Source organism: Eubalaena glacialis, chromosome 11, assembly GCF_028564815.1.
Source record: "Eubalaena glacialis isolate mEubGla1 chromosome 11, mEubGla1.1.hap2.+ XY, whole genome shotgun sequence".
Taxonomy (NCBI): domain Eukaryota; kingdom Metazoa; phylum Chordata; class Mammalia; order Artiodactyla; family Balaenidae; genus Eubalaena; species Eubalaena glacialis.
The window spans coordinates 63,943,909-63,958,697 of NC_083726.1; the positions used below are offsets into that span (position 1 = coordinate 63,943,909).

General features: G+C 43.1%; 1 protein-coding gene across 1 annotated transcript in view; it reads left to right on the forward strand.

Annotated features, from left to right (window-relative positions):
* The window catches only part of BIN2 (bridging integrator 2), a 33,182-nt gene extending 20,480 nt beyond the window's left edge, over positions 1-12,702 (forward strand). Inside the window, exons 7-12 of the mRNA XM_061205005.1 lie at positions 247-332; positions 1,827-1,902; positions 3,193-3,275; positions 7,659-8,406; positions 11,426-11,500; positions 12,310-12,702. Of these exons, the coding sequence (XP_061060988.1) occupies positions 247-332; positions 1,827-1,902; positions 3,193-3,275; positions 7,659-8,406; positions 11,426-11,500; positions 12,310-12,339 (1,098 nt within the window). The 3' untranslated portion in view covers positions 12,340-12,702. The remainder of the gene's footprint in view (positions 1-246; positions 333-1,826; positions 1,903-3,192; positions 3,276-7,658; positions 8,407-11,425; positions 11,501-12,309) is intronic.
* The last annotated feature ends 2,087 nt before the right edge of the window (positions 12,703-14,789 follow it).

Sequence of the window (14,789 nt, forward strand, 5' to 3'; positions counted from 1 at the left end):
GGCTGGGCCAAGCTGGGTTTAGGAAACGATAAATTCAGCCTCCAGTGTCCTGAAGGAAATCCTGTCTCCTCTGACACTGACGCTCTAAGGATGGTCAGAGACTTGAGGCTGGGGAGGACATAGGTCTGGGGAAGGGGAGGCATGGTTCCAGGCCCAGTCCCTGAAAACGTGCAGAGAATAAAGGAAGCAGCCTCTAGCTTTGGGTTCAGGAATGAGGGGAATTGTCCTGTCTCTTTTACCACCTAGGCAGAGGAAGAGTTCAACAAAGCCCAGGTTGTATTTGAAGATCTGAACCAGGAACTACTAGAGGAGCTGCCTGTTCTTTATAATAGGTAATGATTGAGATTCAGGAAAGGGCTGGACTCTCGGGCCAGTGGAGTCCCAGGCCACCTGACAGCCCAAACATGTCCTCATGAAAAGAGCCCTGGTCCAAGAGTGGGATGTAGCCTCAGCTCTGCTCGTAACTTGCTGTGTGATATTAGGCAAGCCACCTTTCTGTCTCAACCCTGGTTTCTCTGTCTGCAATACAGAGATAACCATCCTTGCCCTACCAGCTTTTCCGGGTTTAAAGACAGGATGCTTCTTGGATAGGAGAGATCTTGGCAAGTAAAGTGCTGTCATCATGCATACTAGGAGTATCTGGTTTTCTGCTCGAGCATGTATTGTTTTAAACAAGCTTGGTTAGTGAACATCCGGATTCATGTAGAAGATACACCATGGGATGAGTATTTCCATTAATGAAGATGTCTTTGCTTCACAGTAGGTAAAAATGTTTTAGATGTAAATTTTCCACATTGGAAGAGGAATCTGAACAGAAGCTCTATTTGTATCCTATTTCCTTTTCATTGTACAAGATATGCTTTAAGGGACTTCCTGGTGGTGCAGTGGTTAAGAATCCACCTGCCAATGCAGGGGACAAGGGTTCGAGCCCTGGTCTGGGAAGATCCCACATGCCGTGGAGCAACTAAGCCCATGCGCCACAACTACTGAGCCTGTGCTCTAGAGCCCATGAGCCACAGCTACTGAGGGCACATGCCACAACTACTGAAGCCTGCGCGCCCTACAGCCTGTGCTCCACAACAAGAGAAGCCACCGCAATGAGAAGCCCGCGCACCGTAATGAAGAGCAGCCCCCACTCGCTGCAACTAGACAAAGCCTGCACACAGCAATGAAGACCCAATGCAGCCAAAAAAAAAAAAAAAAGATATGCTTTAATGCAATTGTAGTCAGCGTATTTTATGTTGTCACTTTATATTAGTCTATGAATTAGGGAGCCTTTTTAATGACTAAATGTATTCTAAAACATTAATTATGTGATTCCTAATTTAAACAGAATTGAAATTTAATAGTTTCTTTAAATGTAAACTTCCCCAATTCATTTACGGTAGAATTCCATTAATGTACATACAGCTTCTTAGAAGTCCAAGTATTGTATACTGAGAAAGAATACTTACTATAATAATTATAATTGTATGGCCTTATATTTATACGGCACTTTAAAAATTCTTCAAAGCACTTTCATATCTACTTCAGAACCTAAAGAGCCTGAATCAGATAACTTCTTTCGTAGAGATCTGTTATACTTTGGTGTCAGCCTAGGCTGGTCATGTCTCCTCTGGCCTTCCCACTAGGAAGAGAGTCAAGTGTACCCCTGGCCTGGCTCTGACGAATCCGGATCCCAGAACGTCCTGAGCCTAGGCCGTGGGGTGCTTTTCTGTGCGGAGCCGGAGCCGGCGGTGGCTTTGGCTTACGCTCCTACCTTGCACTTCAAAGACTTCCTTTACCAACACTTACCTGTACGTGTTTGTTGTTTTGCCTCTTGATAGTCGTATTGGCTGTTATGTGACCATCTTCCAAAACATTTCCAACTTGAGAGACGTCTTCTACAGGGAAATGAGCAAGGTGAGAAACATCTGGCCAATTTAGACATCTAGGAGGGTTTTTCTAATAAATATGAAGGTCGCTCTAATTTACATAACCTCATTAGATATCCATATTGGCATCACAAATTTTTACTTCTTTCTCATGATGAAATAATAGCACTTGACGGACTGTGTTGAACTGTATTAAAGCACATCTTTAACTTAAAAAGGATGAATTGTATATTTTAAATGTGAATTATATCTCAATAAAGATGTTAAAAAATACATAGTATAAAAAGCTGAAAGGTCCTATAAGGAGAAATTGATAAATCTTCATAGGAGATTTTAGCAAAGGGAAACCAAATTACTGACAAACTAACAGAGTGAGGTAAGAGCTAGAAACCTAAATGATCAATAATTATATGGAAAAAAACCCACACAAATATAAATAACAAAAAACACAGAATGAAGTGGTGATAGTGGACATTCTTGTCTTGTTTCCAGTTTCAGGGGAAAATTTTCAGTGTTTCATTTCTAGGTATGATGTTTGCTTTAGGATATTTTTAAATACCCTTCATAAGTTAACAGAAATTCTTCCCTATTTCTAGTGTACTGAGTTTTTGTTTGTTTTTAATACACTGAAGAAAATGAAAAAAAAAAAAGCACGTGTTTATATAATGTCAGAGTGTCCTCTCCATCTCCATTAACAACTGAATAATGGCATCCAAATGGGCTTCAGATGCATAAAAGAGATTAGACTTATGGAAGGAATAGCTGAAATGGGGAACCAAGTTTAATCTCTATCTTCTGTTGCTGGGGAGCAGAGAGGGCAGTGTTTAGGCACAGGTCAGTTTCTCAGGTAGTTCGTCTTGAATAGGGCCAATCCTGTTCAATGACGGGCAGCCACAGAACATGACCTCACGGAGTCTTTTCTAGTCCTGCGATTCCAAGACTCTTTGCTGTTAAAATATTAATTATATTCACATCCACATCCACATCCACACACGTTCCTCTCCACAGTTTCTTTGGCTAAATTATGATTTGCCTAGTTAATATTACAATGAGTTTTCATTGAGAGATGCTAGAACCTCAAATCAACATCAAATACCAAAGACCCAGTCTTGAGAGAGCTGCCAGTCTGATGGAAGAAGCAGAACTTTAGACATAGTAAAGGAAGAAGGGGTGGTGGGACAGGACCCTGGACACTAGTGCAAAAGGGATAAGGAATTTTATCATTAAGGGTAGGAAGGTTTTATTTTGGGGAGAGAAGGGATATGCCAGTCTCAGGTTCCCACATGGCTAGCATCTCCTTCTCTCTTGCTTACTCCAGCTGAACCACAATCTGTACGAGGTGATGAGCAAACTGGAGAAGCAACATTCCGACAAAGTCTTTGTGGTGAAGGGACTCTCAAGGTGAGCCACTTCTGAGACTTATTTCTGCTTGGTTTGCCCTGTGTGTGAACACATTAAACACTCTCACCTCCAATCCCAAATCCTGACCTTTCCTTTCTGTTCATGTACATAATATTGTTTTTTGTTGGTGCTACACCCCTATATAAAGTATTTTAATGAAATATTTTAGTGGTAACTAAACGTATAAAGAATAATACAACAAAGAGTCACATACCCACCACCAAATTTAAGAAATCAACTATTGGGAATTCCCTGGCGGTCCAGTGGTTAAGACTCTGCACTCCCAATGCAGGGGGCACGGGTTCGATCCCCGGTTGGGGAACTAAGATCCTGTATGCCACGTGGTACAGCCAAAAATAAAGAAAGAAAAGAAATCAACTATTATATATATATAAATCTCCCAGTGCCCCTTCCCCACTCACTTTCTCTTCCTGTCCCCCACCAAGTGTAACCACTATCTTAAATTTAGTATTTATTATTCCCATGCATGTCTTTTTACTTTTATTATATACACATATATGCACACATAGAAAATATTATTTTGCATGGTTTAAAAATTTATTAGAATTATACTGTATGTATTCTTTTGCAAATACGTTTGTTCTCTTAGTATTGTTTGTGAGATAACTTATCCTTGTTGCTACATGTTGCCAGCTCTGATCTTTCCTTTTCATAATTGTTATGGATGCTATTGTATGGCTAGTTCACAGTTTATTTCTCTGAACTGCTAGTGGACATTTGGGTTGTCTTATAGTTTTATGCTATTACAAATAATGGTGCAGTGAACGCGTTTCACATTTCTCCTTGTGAATATTATCAAGAGTTTCTTTAGGATGTATACTGGGAGTCGAATTGCTGAGTCATAGGGTCTGTGCGTTTGGGTTTCTTCAGCCTTACTAGATATTACCATTGCCAGATTGCGCTCCAGAGTGATTGTTCCAATTTACAACTCACCGGAAGTGAATAAAAGCCCTCATTGCTCCATATTCTTGCTATACATGCGACATTGTCAGACTTCTTAATTTTTCTAAGGTAATGGGTATGAAATGGAATTTTTGCAGTTTTAATTACGTCTCCACAATGGCTGGTTAGCTTGAACATCTTTTCGTGTTATTGGCCTTTTATGGTTCCTTTTGTGTGACTTTCATGTTTATCCTTTCTTCACATTTTTCATTTGGATTGTTTACCCTTTTTAAAAAACTGATTTACATGAGATGGGGTTTTTTGTATATTCTGGATATTAATCCTTTAATGATATGTACTGCAAATATCTTTTCTTTTTTTTTTTTTTAATATTTATTTATTTCGGCTGCTCCGGGTCTTAGTTGCGGCATGTGGGATCTTCGTTGCGGCATGCGGGCTCTTAGTTGCAGCATGCGGACTTCTTAGTTGTGGCATGCATGTGGGATCTAATTCCCCAACCAGGGATCAAACCCAGGTCCCCTGCACTGGGAGCGTGGAGTCCTACCCACTGGACCACCAGGGAAGTCCCGCAAATATCTTTTCTTAACCTGTTATGGTTTGCTTTTCTGTGTGTGTGTATGTGGTGTGTCTGTTGCCTTCATGCATTCTTTATGCTGGTAAATGTAAGCAATTTACTGGTCCCTCAGAATGTGATCATTTTCTTATTCTTTTTTTTTTTTTTTTTAATTTATTTATTTATTTTTGGCTGCGTTGGGTCTTCGTTTCTGTGCGAGGGTTCTCTGTAGTTGTGGCAAGCGGGGGCCACTCTTCATCGCGGTGCGCGGGCCTCTCACCATCGCGGCCTCTTCCGTTGCGGAGCACAGGCTCCAGACGCGCAGGCTCAGTAGTTGTGGCTCACGGGCCTAGCCGCTCTGCGGCATGTGGGATCTTCCCAGACCGCGGCACGAACCCGTGTCCCCTGCATCGGCAGGCGGACTCCCAACCACTGCGCCACCAGGGAAGCCCCATTTTCTTATTCTGATGCCTTTGTTTAAGAAGTTTTATTAAGTTCCTTCTATACACAAGGTTTTATGCTGAGAGTTAGGCATCTAAGGACATAGGTGACTTGTCTTTCTCCTGAAGTGATTTACAAAAGTTGGAAGGGGGACTTCCCTGGTGGCGCAGTGGTTAAGAATCCGCCTGCCGATGCAGGGGACACGGGTTCGATCCCAGGTCCAGGAACTTCCCACGTGCCACGGAGCAACTAAGCCTGCGAGCCACAACTACTGAAGCCCATGTGCTGCAACTACTGAAGCCCGTGTGCCTAGAGCCCATGCACTGCAGCAAGAGAAGCCACTGCATTGAGAAGCCTGCGTACTGCAATGAGTAGCCCCCACTCACCGCAACTAAAGAAAGCCCGTCCTCAGCAACAAAGACCCAACGCAGCCAAAAATAAATAAATAAATTTATTTTAAAAAAAAAAGTTGGAAGGACACAAAATGTGCCTAAGGAAACAAGGAACAGTATAAGATTGCACAGACTAAGGGTCTGAGGAAACCAGTAGGAATTCAAAGAGTTAAGTAATTGCAGTGTGCAGATAGATGGTCAGGGAAGGCTTTGAGGAGGTGGTGAAACTGAGCTTGAGATTTGCAGGAAGAATGGGTCTCAGTTTGTTGTTTCTATTCCTCATTTAGCAGTTAGTTACAGACTGTTAAAAAGGATCACTAACAGGCCAATATAGATTTCCCTTTTACTCCAAAAACTTTTTCTCCTCTTCCCAGCATTGAAAACCAGAGTTCTCTCTAAGTGTCCATTCATCTGAAACTTACCATCATTTACACCAAGATGTCCCAGAATCTTTTAGGGAAATCTGGTCTTTTCTTGCTATATCCTGGGCCTTCTAAACCTGCTGACCCATAGAATGCTAGTGCTAGAAAGAATCTTATGTCACTTAGCTTATCTTACGTCAGAAACTCCCACAGGGCTGCAACTAAGTTTTTCTCTTTCTCTTCCTGTCCCCATCTCCCATTCTTGAACCCAGGACACAGCACATAGTTGGTACATGTCAAGTAAATATTTGAGTTGCTTAATCAGTTAGTGGATGGTACATGGGAGGGCCTTAAGGAGGTGAGTAGGAGTCAAGCTGATGTTGCTGTAGAAGCACTCAGCACAGTATCCAGCATACTCGATAATGTTATAGTCAGTTTTCATTGTTCGTGGTAGTTTTGTTCTAAGTCACCATGAGCACTGAATTAGTGAATACTGAACCATTGCTCCTAGGGGAAACACAGAGTTAGTTTCCTGTGAGCCCCTGGTCCTAACATTTTCATCGATCGATCAACACATAACCTTTCTTTTTTTTTTTTTTTTTTTAATTTATTTTATTTATTTATTTTTGGCTGCGTTGGGTCTTCGTTGCTGCGCGTGGACTTTCTCCAGTTGCGGCAAGTGGGGGCTCCTCCTCGCTGCAGTGCACGGGCCTCTCACCGCAGCGGCCTCTCCTGCCGCGGAGCACGGGCTCCAGGCACGTGGGCCTCAGTAGTTGTGGCACGCGGGCTCAGCAGTTGGGGCTTGCAGGCTCCAGAGCACAGGCTCAGTAACTGTGGTGCACGGACCCAGCTGCTCCGCGGCATGTGGGATCCTCCCAGACCAGGGCCCAAACCCATGTCCCCCGCATTGGCAGGCAGACTCCCAACCACTGCGCCACCAGGGAAGCCCACATAACCTTTCCTGTGTGTGTTTTTGTTTAAATACACCTCATTTAATACATATTGTTGATTCATTCCTATTGAACTCAAAGCCACCAGCACTATGCCTGAATGAAGCTTATCTAACATGTATTTTCTCTGTAAGGCACATCACAGACTTTCTCCTCTCAAACAGCACTTTAGCACTATACTTGGAGGCCATTTTAAACAGCAAAATCACGAACAAAAAGCACAACGAAAAACTTGGCAAACAGGACATATTTACAGTAAGAGACCTAAAACAGGAAGGCAGAGGCTTGCCTTGTTAGACCTCAGCTGGGAAAGTACTGGTCAGGCACTCATTCTTCACAGCTGGCACATGTCCGTGAATGACCGCAAAAGAACCATGAGTGTTGATTTTGAGGTTATAAATAAATTTCAGGGGGTAGGTGCATTTGCAAATACGGAATCCATGAGGATCAACTGTATATCACTCGTGAATCTTTTCCCCAAGGAAAGTACTTTGTTGATATATTGCTGAGTTTTTTTTTCCAGTTTCTTTTTCTTTATATATTTTTAGATAATCAAAATCGTGATATGGATAAAATTTTATAGCCTTTTTCCAATTCACTTTATAACATAAGCATTACTGCAAATTATACAGACTTTCTAATACCATTTTAAATTGCTTTATTCTGTTTTATTATTATGTGGATGTATCATTATTTATTTGGGGATTTAGGTTACTTCCAGTTTTTAGCTCTTCTGAATCTAAGTGCCCTTCCTTTTTTAGCAGCAACAGACGCTCTCTAGTCATCTCTCCCCCAGTTCGAACATCTACAGTCTCCAGCCCTCTTACCTCACCCACCAGTCCCTCTGCACTTTCCTTGAAGAGTGAGAAGGACTCCACCTCAGCAAGTGAGGAAGAGCTGGCATCTGATCCAGCCCAGGGAGAAGATAACTCCGAGATTAAAAAAGAGCCCTTAAAAGACAAGGAAATAGAGGAGGAGGCTGAAGCAAGCTCCTCTGAGGAGGAAGAGCCTCTGCTAGCCTTCAACGGCCCCTCCCAGGCCCAGCCCTCACCCAGCGTTGAGGGTGGAGAGTCCCAGGAGCAAGTTCTCCCTTGCTCCCCAGCTCCATCACCAGGCAGAGCTCTGATCCCTTCAGAGCAGGCTTCATCTTCCCCAGAAGTAGTCCTCCGAACCCGCACCTCAAGTGAAGGATCTGAACAGCCAGAGAGAGCCTCTATGCAGAGGGCCTCAGCACCTGATAGGCCTCCTCCACCCAGAGCCACTCCCAGCCCCAGGTCCTCCTTAGGGAACATGCCCTCCAGCCCTACAGCCTCTGAAAGGAGTTCACCCACCAGCCCTAGGGCCTCCTTGGGGGCTGAGACTCCAAGTCCTAGGGCCTCCTTAGAGGCCTCTCCTGATCCACAGCCACCAGAGAAGCCAGCAAGAACTCCTGAGGTCGGAGAAAAGGAAAACACCGATAATCTGAACCCAGAAGAACTTTGTACTGCCCCAACCTGGATGATCTCTCAGGTGAGAATGGATCTGGCTGAGTCTTTATTCCCTCTTATAACCTCCATGTAGATTATTTTTACTATGGTCAGGTTGCCCCACAGTAGATAAGACTTTATGTCATTATATTACCGTTTCAAGGATACTCTTGGACACCTTTTTTGGTTCTGGGGATTGAACATCTTCATAGCAACTAATTTAGCGACCTGTACTCCCAGGGTAATTGACTTCTGCAAAGGGCTTATCCCTAATATAAGCAGATTCTTACTAATTTCTTTCTTTTGCTCCAAGTTCTTGGCGTTCCCAACGTAAAGAACCTACAACTGGATCCTGATCTTTACCTTTTTTAATGTGGGAGAGGGAGGAAGGTCTCACTTCACTTTGTCATACTTGTGATTATGGTGAATAGACCCCAAGCAAAATGGCATCAGCAAATTTCCAAGGTATATCTTCTTTCATGAGAGAGGCCTAGAAGAAGGAACTCACAAAGGGAAGGTAAAGCAAAAGGGATGGTCTTTTGAAAGGTGAAAATATGGATGAGAAAAGGATTCTGTTAAAATAGAGACACAGACCCTCTGGAGAGCAACCAATTCCGTGAAGGATCTGGAAATCAAGTCATATTCTATTCAAATTACATTGAAGTCTATCATATAGAGGAGAGATCTGACTTGTTCTGTAAGACTCCTGAGGACAGAAAAAGGCCCTGTGTGTAAAGTGTTTTTGTTTTTTTAAGTACATTTTGGATCAATATAAGAGGAACTTTCAGCAATTAGCCCTAAGAAGTGGTATGGGAAAAAAATTATTTTAATACAGAGGAAAGGGGGCACAAGGGGCATCCAAAAACCAAAATGTGCTGGGCCACCTTGAAAAATAGTTCCCCTTCCTTGATGTTAAAAGCTAAGGCTATATGGTTCCCTGTCAGGTGCATTGTAGAGAGGATTATGGGGCAACGTCTGACTAGATGGCACCCAGATTCATTCATTCATTCCACAATCACTCATTAAACCCCTACTATGTGCCAGGCACTTTTCTAGGAAGTGGGGTATTACAGTGAACAAAACACAAAATTCTCTGCCTTCCAGCTGCTTACATTCTAGTGGAGGGGGAGATAGACAAGAAACAGAATAAGTAAGTAAAATTACAGTTTAGTGGTGATATGAGTTAGGGAGAAAAATTAAGCAGGGTGAGGCATAGGGAGTGGGGGCTGAATTGCAGCTTTAAACAGAGCGGTCAGAGAAGGTGACATTTGGGCAATGAAGGAAGCCAGGGCATGAGCCATGTGGATATCTGGGAGTGTGAGATGTCTGGTACCCCTCAGATCATACCACCCTACTACTGAATATGCCTACCTGAAGGTTGACCAGGCTATCTTGGGAGCCTCCTGCTGTCTGAGAGGAACTAACATGGACAGAGGGAACAAGGGTGTGATGCCTGGCAAGGCAAGGAAGGTAGAAGACAAGAGGACAATAGACTTATCTCAGTTGACTCCCCTGAGATACTAAAATCTGAGTCATCAACAGTATTATGCCCTCAGTCTTGATTCACGTGAGGTACTGAAGGTCCTAACAGAGCATAATATAAAACTTTTCCTTGGCTGGTTTCTGGTCTGAGGTAGCTACACTGAGTGAGAGAGATGCAGGGCATGTGGATAGTGAATAAGCCCAAGATAAATGTGAGATTTTGCGTAGATGAAGAGTATAGCCACTTCTGCACTGAAAAGAGCAACTCAACTGTATGGAAAATCCAAAATTAATTTAAATTTGACTTTGTAATATGTTATATGATTTTAGTATAGAGACAACAATAGAATGACCTGTTTGGCTCAGGTGAATAATATAACAAATTTGCATTCTTGGAGTAATTTTACTGAAGGGATTATGGGGACTAAGATGCTGTCTGACTATTTGGAGGAACAGGCTAGTAACGCTGTCCTCCTTGGAAATGAGGTACAGGACACAACCTCCTTCCCCTGAGGTTACCTCCGTATGTTTGAGATTTACTCCCAGCCTCTCCTGTGGGATGGCTTTGGTCATTGGCTAAGGAGACATATTTTTCCTATGGAATTAAGCAGTAGAGCATCTTAGATCCTAGTGTATCAATATTATCAATCCTCTGAAGCCTGTGTCCTATAAGATTTGTTCATCTCCCTCACAGATGCATCATAAATCATATTTTCTCTCCAGCAGAATTATGGACATACCACATATAAAAACGGGTAAATAAAAAGGTAACTGTGAGAAAATCTGTTCTTGCTCAGCATTTGACTCACCTGAGAGAAAATGAAGATTTTGATAACTTTCTTGGAGGTATTAATAGTATTACCTTTGAGGTAGTTCATGGCCTAGAATCAGCAGAGGGAGTACGACGAAGGAAATTTTCCTGAAAGGAGAAATCACAGAATTTCAAGTGGCTGTCATACTGTTAGAAATCGGTTCTACTTTAAAAGGGTGAATTTTATAGTGTGTTAAATAAATTTCATTTTTAAAAAGTTCATTCTAAACCTTAGAGTGCCAAGGTCTTCCCCTGGCTTAGTAGTTACTAGACACGGCTTTTTCCACACCTTGGGCTCCCATCTCAGAACCTAGACCTTTTCCCAAGGAAACCATCCTACCACTTGCCTCTCCTAACTGCTGTGGGTTAGGATCATCTAAGTGTGAGAACTGCCGTGCATTCTTGAGGAGGATTAGCCTAAAAGTGATAGGTAGTGGTTTTAAGACCTATATTTATACACTTACAGAGTCTCACCTAGCTATACGTATAGATGCCATGTCGCACAAATCATGGAAACAACTCTGGAATCTGAAGACCTGGCTTCCTGTCCCAGCAAGTCATTTCACCCTTCAAATCTTGGTTTACTGATATGAGGGAGGATGGCAGTAGAGCCTTCCCTGTTGCTTTCAGGCTGTAGTGAAACAACATTGTATGATTGCCCTTAGTATTATCTATGACCCTTATGAAGTGTAAGGCACAAAAGACCCTTCTAAGCTGAGAGGCTGGGAGGTTGAGACACGTCTCACTGGCAGAACTCTTCTTTTTGTAGAACCAAGGTCTTCAGCTTCATGTCTCTGCGGTTCCAGAAGAGAGCAGCGTCATAGCACCCGAGCCTCAAGAAGAGGTAAGGAATCCAGATATGCAGAGAACAGGAGGGGTGGTGAGACTGGGATTGCGGATGGACAGATGCTTGGCTACAGGCTGGCATCCTCGCTGTGGGCTGTGAGGGGAACCCAGCAGTGAACAATATCCTTAGGGCAAAGTCAAGCAGGTGGGAGCCAGAAGAACCAAGAGTGACCGCACTTTGTGGTTCCTTTGTGCCCATTTCCCAACTGGCTTTGAGCCTCCTGACCTCTTCCCATAGCCCTGTCTCCTAAGAATTTATTTAGTTATACCTGAACTTACTTCAAAAAGGAGTTAAGAGCGACAAAAGGCATACAAAAAGTAAATACATACAGGCACCCACATGAAATGTAGTAAAGTAACTCAGAAGTGTATTAGTGAGAGTGACATAAAATGGAGCCATGAACTAGGCAAGTACAAATGTGCATTCTATAAAATAGACTTACTAAGGATGGACCACAAAATTGGTTCCAGACTAACATCCAAGAAGAAGAGGAAAAACCTGATCAGTTCACCCAATTTATTATGCCCATTCCTTAGGAGAACAACTCCTGCTACTAAGATGAAAAAGAAATCTCTTCTGCGAATCCTCATAAAGAGATGGTTAATGACATAATGAACAGTATCTGCAACAAGTCTTTACAATAATCCTAACAGCCAGTTTCACATTGCCCCCGCCTCCATACACGCCAGTGCATTACATGAAATATAATTCAGGACAAGAAAATGGAGTTTTCACCCCCCCCCCCCTTATTAATTGGTTAGTGGGAGGGCAGGTCAGCATCTAATGCAATCATGTTTACTTTCTAGGTGTCTACCATTCAAAATGCACAACTCTGAAGAGGAACTGCCAAGACCTCCCCACACACACCTCCCCAGAAAAGCCCCTCAGCTAGAGGATATAAGTCAGAGGGACTTAAGATCCAGCATTCATTTCTGGTTTCTCAAACTATGAATGCTGGCGGTCTCTAAAGACCTAGCATTAATGGAGGCTGAGGAGCAGACTTAGGGGAGGGAGGGAGGCAGTCTTGGGAGAAGAGACTGTTAGACTCGGAATATTTAATTCAGGTTTTAGCATTGTTAGACTAATAAGACTTTATATACTAGTGAAGTGGGGCTAAAATGACTATAAAAAGCAAAAGCATCTGTAGACATAGACATTTGTCCACCCACAGGCATATAACCACACATACTCAGAGAATAGTGAACAGATCTTTGATTTACCACTCATTTTGCAAGACTTAAAACCAAAAGAACAGATTTTCAGATTGTTAAATAAAGTATTATTCTGACGATGTATGGATTTTTTTGTTTGACACAGGAAGTTGTTCCAGCCCAGCAAACTGTTCTCCACTTAGGCAAGGTTATTGACTCTACCCCAGGTTCAGAAAGCTTTAGTCACATCCCTGACCCCCAGCTCACCCTCCCTCCTGGCTAGAACTCTTTGATGATGCCAGGAGCCACAGGCTCCTCTCCTCAATCTAGATGCTTTATTGCCTGACCCCCGCCCCCGCCCTTTGGTTAACAAGCAAATATTCTTGGAAAGGGTTTATATTTTAGAGCTGTATCTAGTGCCTACAGTTTGGTACTTGGTGTAAATAAGGATCTGAGCAGGATGGAAGAAGAAAGGGAACTCCAAGTGAAGAGAAAGGATACATGGTATAGATACAAAGTATAATGGAAATGGTATGGAAGTTGGAGTCAGAAGTCTTGGATTCAAGTCCTATCATGTGCTTCTGTGAAACCATTAAAAACTAACTCTGAAGTCCTGCCACCCTGATAAACATGCATACATATGCAAGCACTCACTCATCCATCTTTGCTTTTGTTTCTGGGGGTGATGGATGATGTCACTGTTCATTCAGTCATTCAGCAAGAATTCATTGAGTACTCTGCCAAGCGCTCTACTAGGTACTAGAGAAGTAATGATGAGGAAGAAAAGTAAGAACGTTATAGAGACTGAATACTGAGCAGGGAGCAGACAGGCCGGATTTAGCAATGAGTGAGAGGAGACGTGATGAAGACTGAAGTTTTAAGGAATTATTCTAGGTTAGGCGTGAGAGACTAGAATTTGGTGGTGCCATTTCCTGAAGTGGTGACTGTAGGAAGAAGTGCATTATATGTGAGTTTTCTGGTTGCAAGCAACGAACTGATACAGTTAAGCACTAAAGGATATGTTGGAAGGATGTTACGCAGCTCAGAGAACTGAAAGAACAACCAGGCTGCGGAAAGAGCCCGTCCTCGGATGTCTGTAGCAGGAACGTGTGGACTGCCCCTCCAGGCAGCTGTCACTGGAAGACTCAGCTTCAGCTGCCTCCTGCCACTGTGTCCTTTCCAGATGCAGATTCCCTGGAGAAAGAGTCTGACTGGCCCAGTTTGAGGGGAGGCATGTTAGGGTCTACAGTGACAGGAAGACCAGTGGTGGTGGTGATGCGGGGTGGGAGTAGGGAGGGGGGATTACGAAGAAACGCAAGGAAGCTTTTGGGGTGATAGAAATGTTCCTAATTTTGATTATGGTGATAGTTTAATGTGTATACATGTGTCAAAACTGATCAAATTGTACCCTTTATGGGCAGTTTATTGGGTGTCCCATACAAACATTGATACAAAGAGCTTGAGAACTTGCATGACTTTTCAGTAGACATGTCCCTTAGGGAGCTGGTAATGCATATTTGTATTTAGGAGTCATTTTTCTAAGATCTAATCCTGTTACTCTTCCATTTAAAAATTTTCAAAGGATCTCTACTGCTGTAATGGAGAGGAGGTTGCATATCCCCCTGTAAAAGCCCTACTGTCTGTATTTTAATTCCTCTCCTAGAAGGCATCCCACTCCCGTGGCACTCAGTTACTGCTGGCAGTGATACTCAGGGCTAACGGAAGGGTCGGGGATATGCTAGGGATACAGGCTCCTGGCTGTCCAAGGTCCTCCAGGACCTGCTTAGAATACCCCTCCCAAGGCAAAACCCAGTTCGAGCCTTTTCTTTACCAGGCTTTCCCTGACCCTCATCTCCTAGGAAACTGATCCTCTTTGGAGAGTGTGCCAGAGAATACTTCTGGGGACTTATGGTCTGGTGGTGGGGAGATAAGCACTCAAGGTAACTGCTACAAAAGAGGCACAAATGAAGTGGGAAATTTTACTAAACTGTGAGACTGACACTTCATTTGCATATGGCCCTACTGGAGGCTCCAGGAAGATAGGGAAAAGGGCCAGTAAGCTGGGCATGAGTAATAATTTTGCTTATCTAGGGTAGATAGTCCCAGCCAGGGACCAAATTGTTTACTCTAATTTA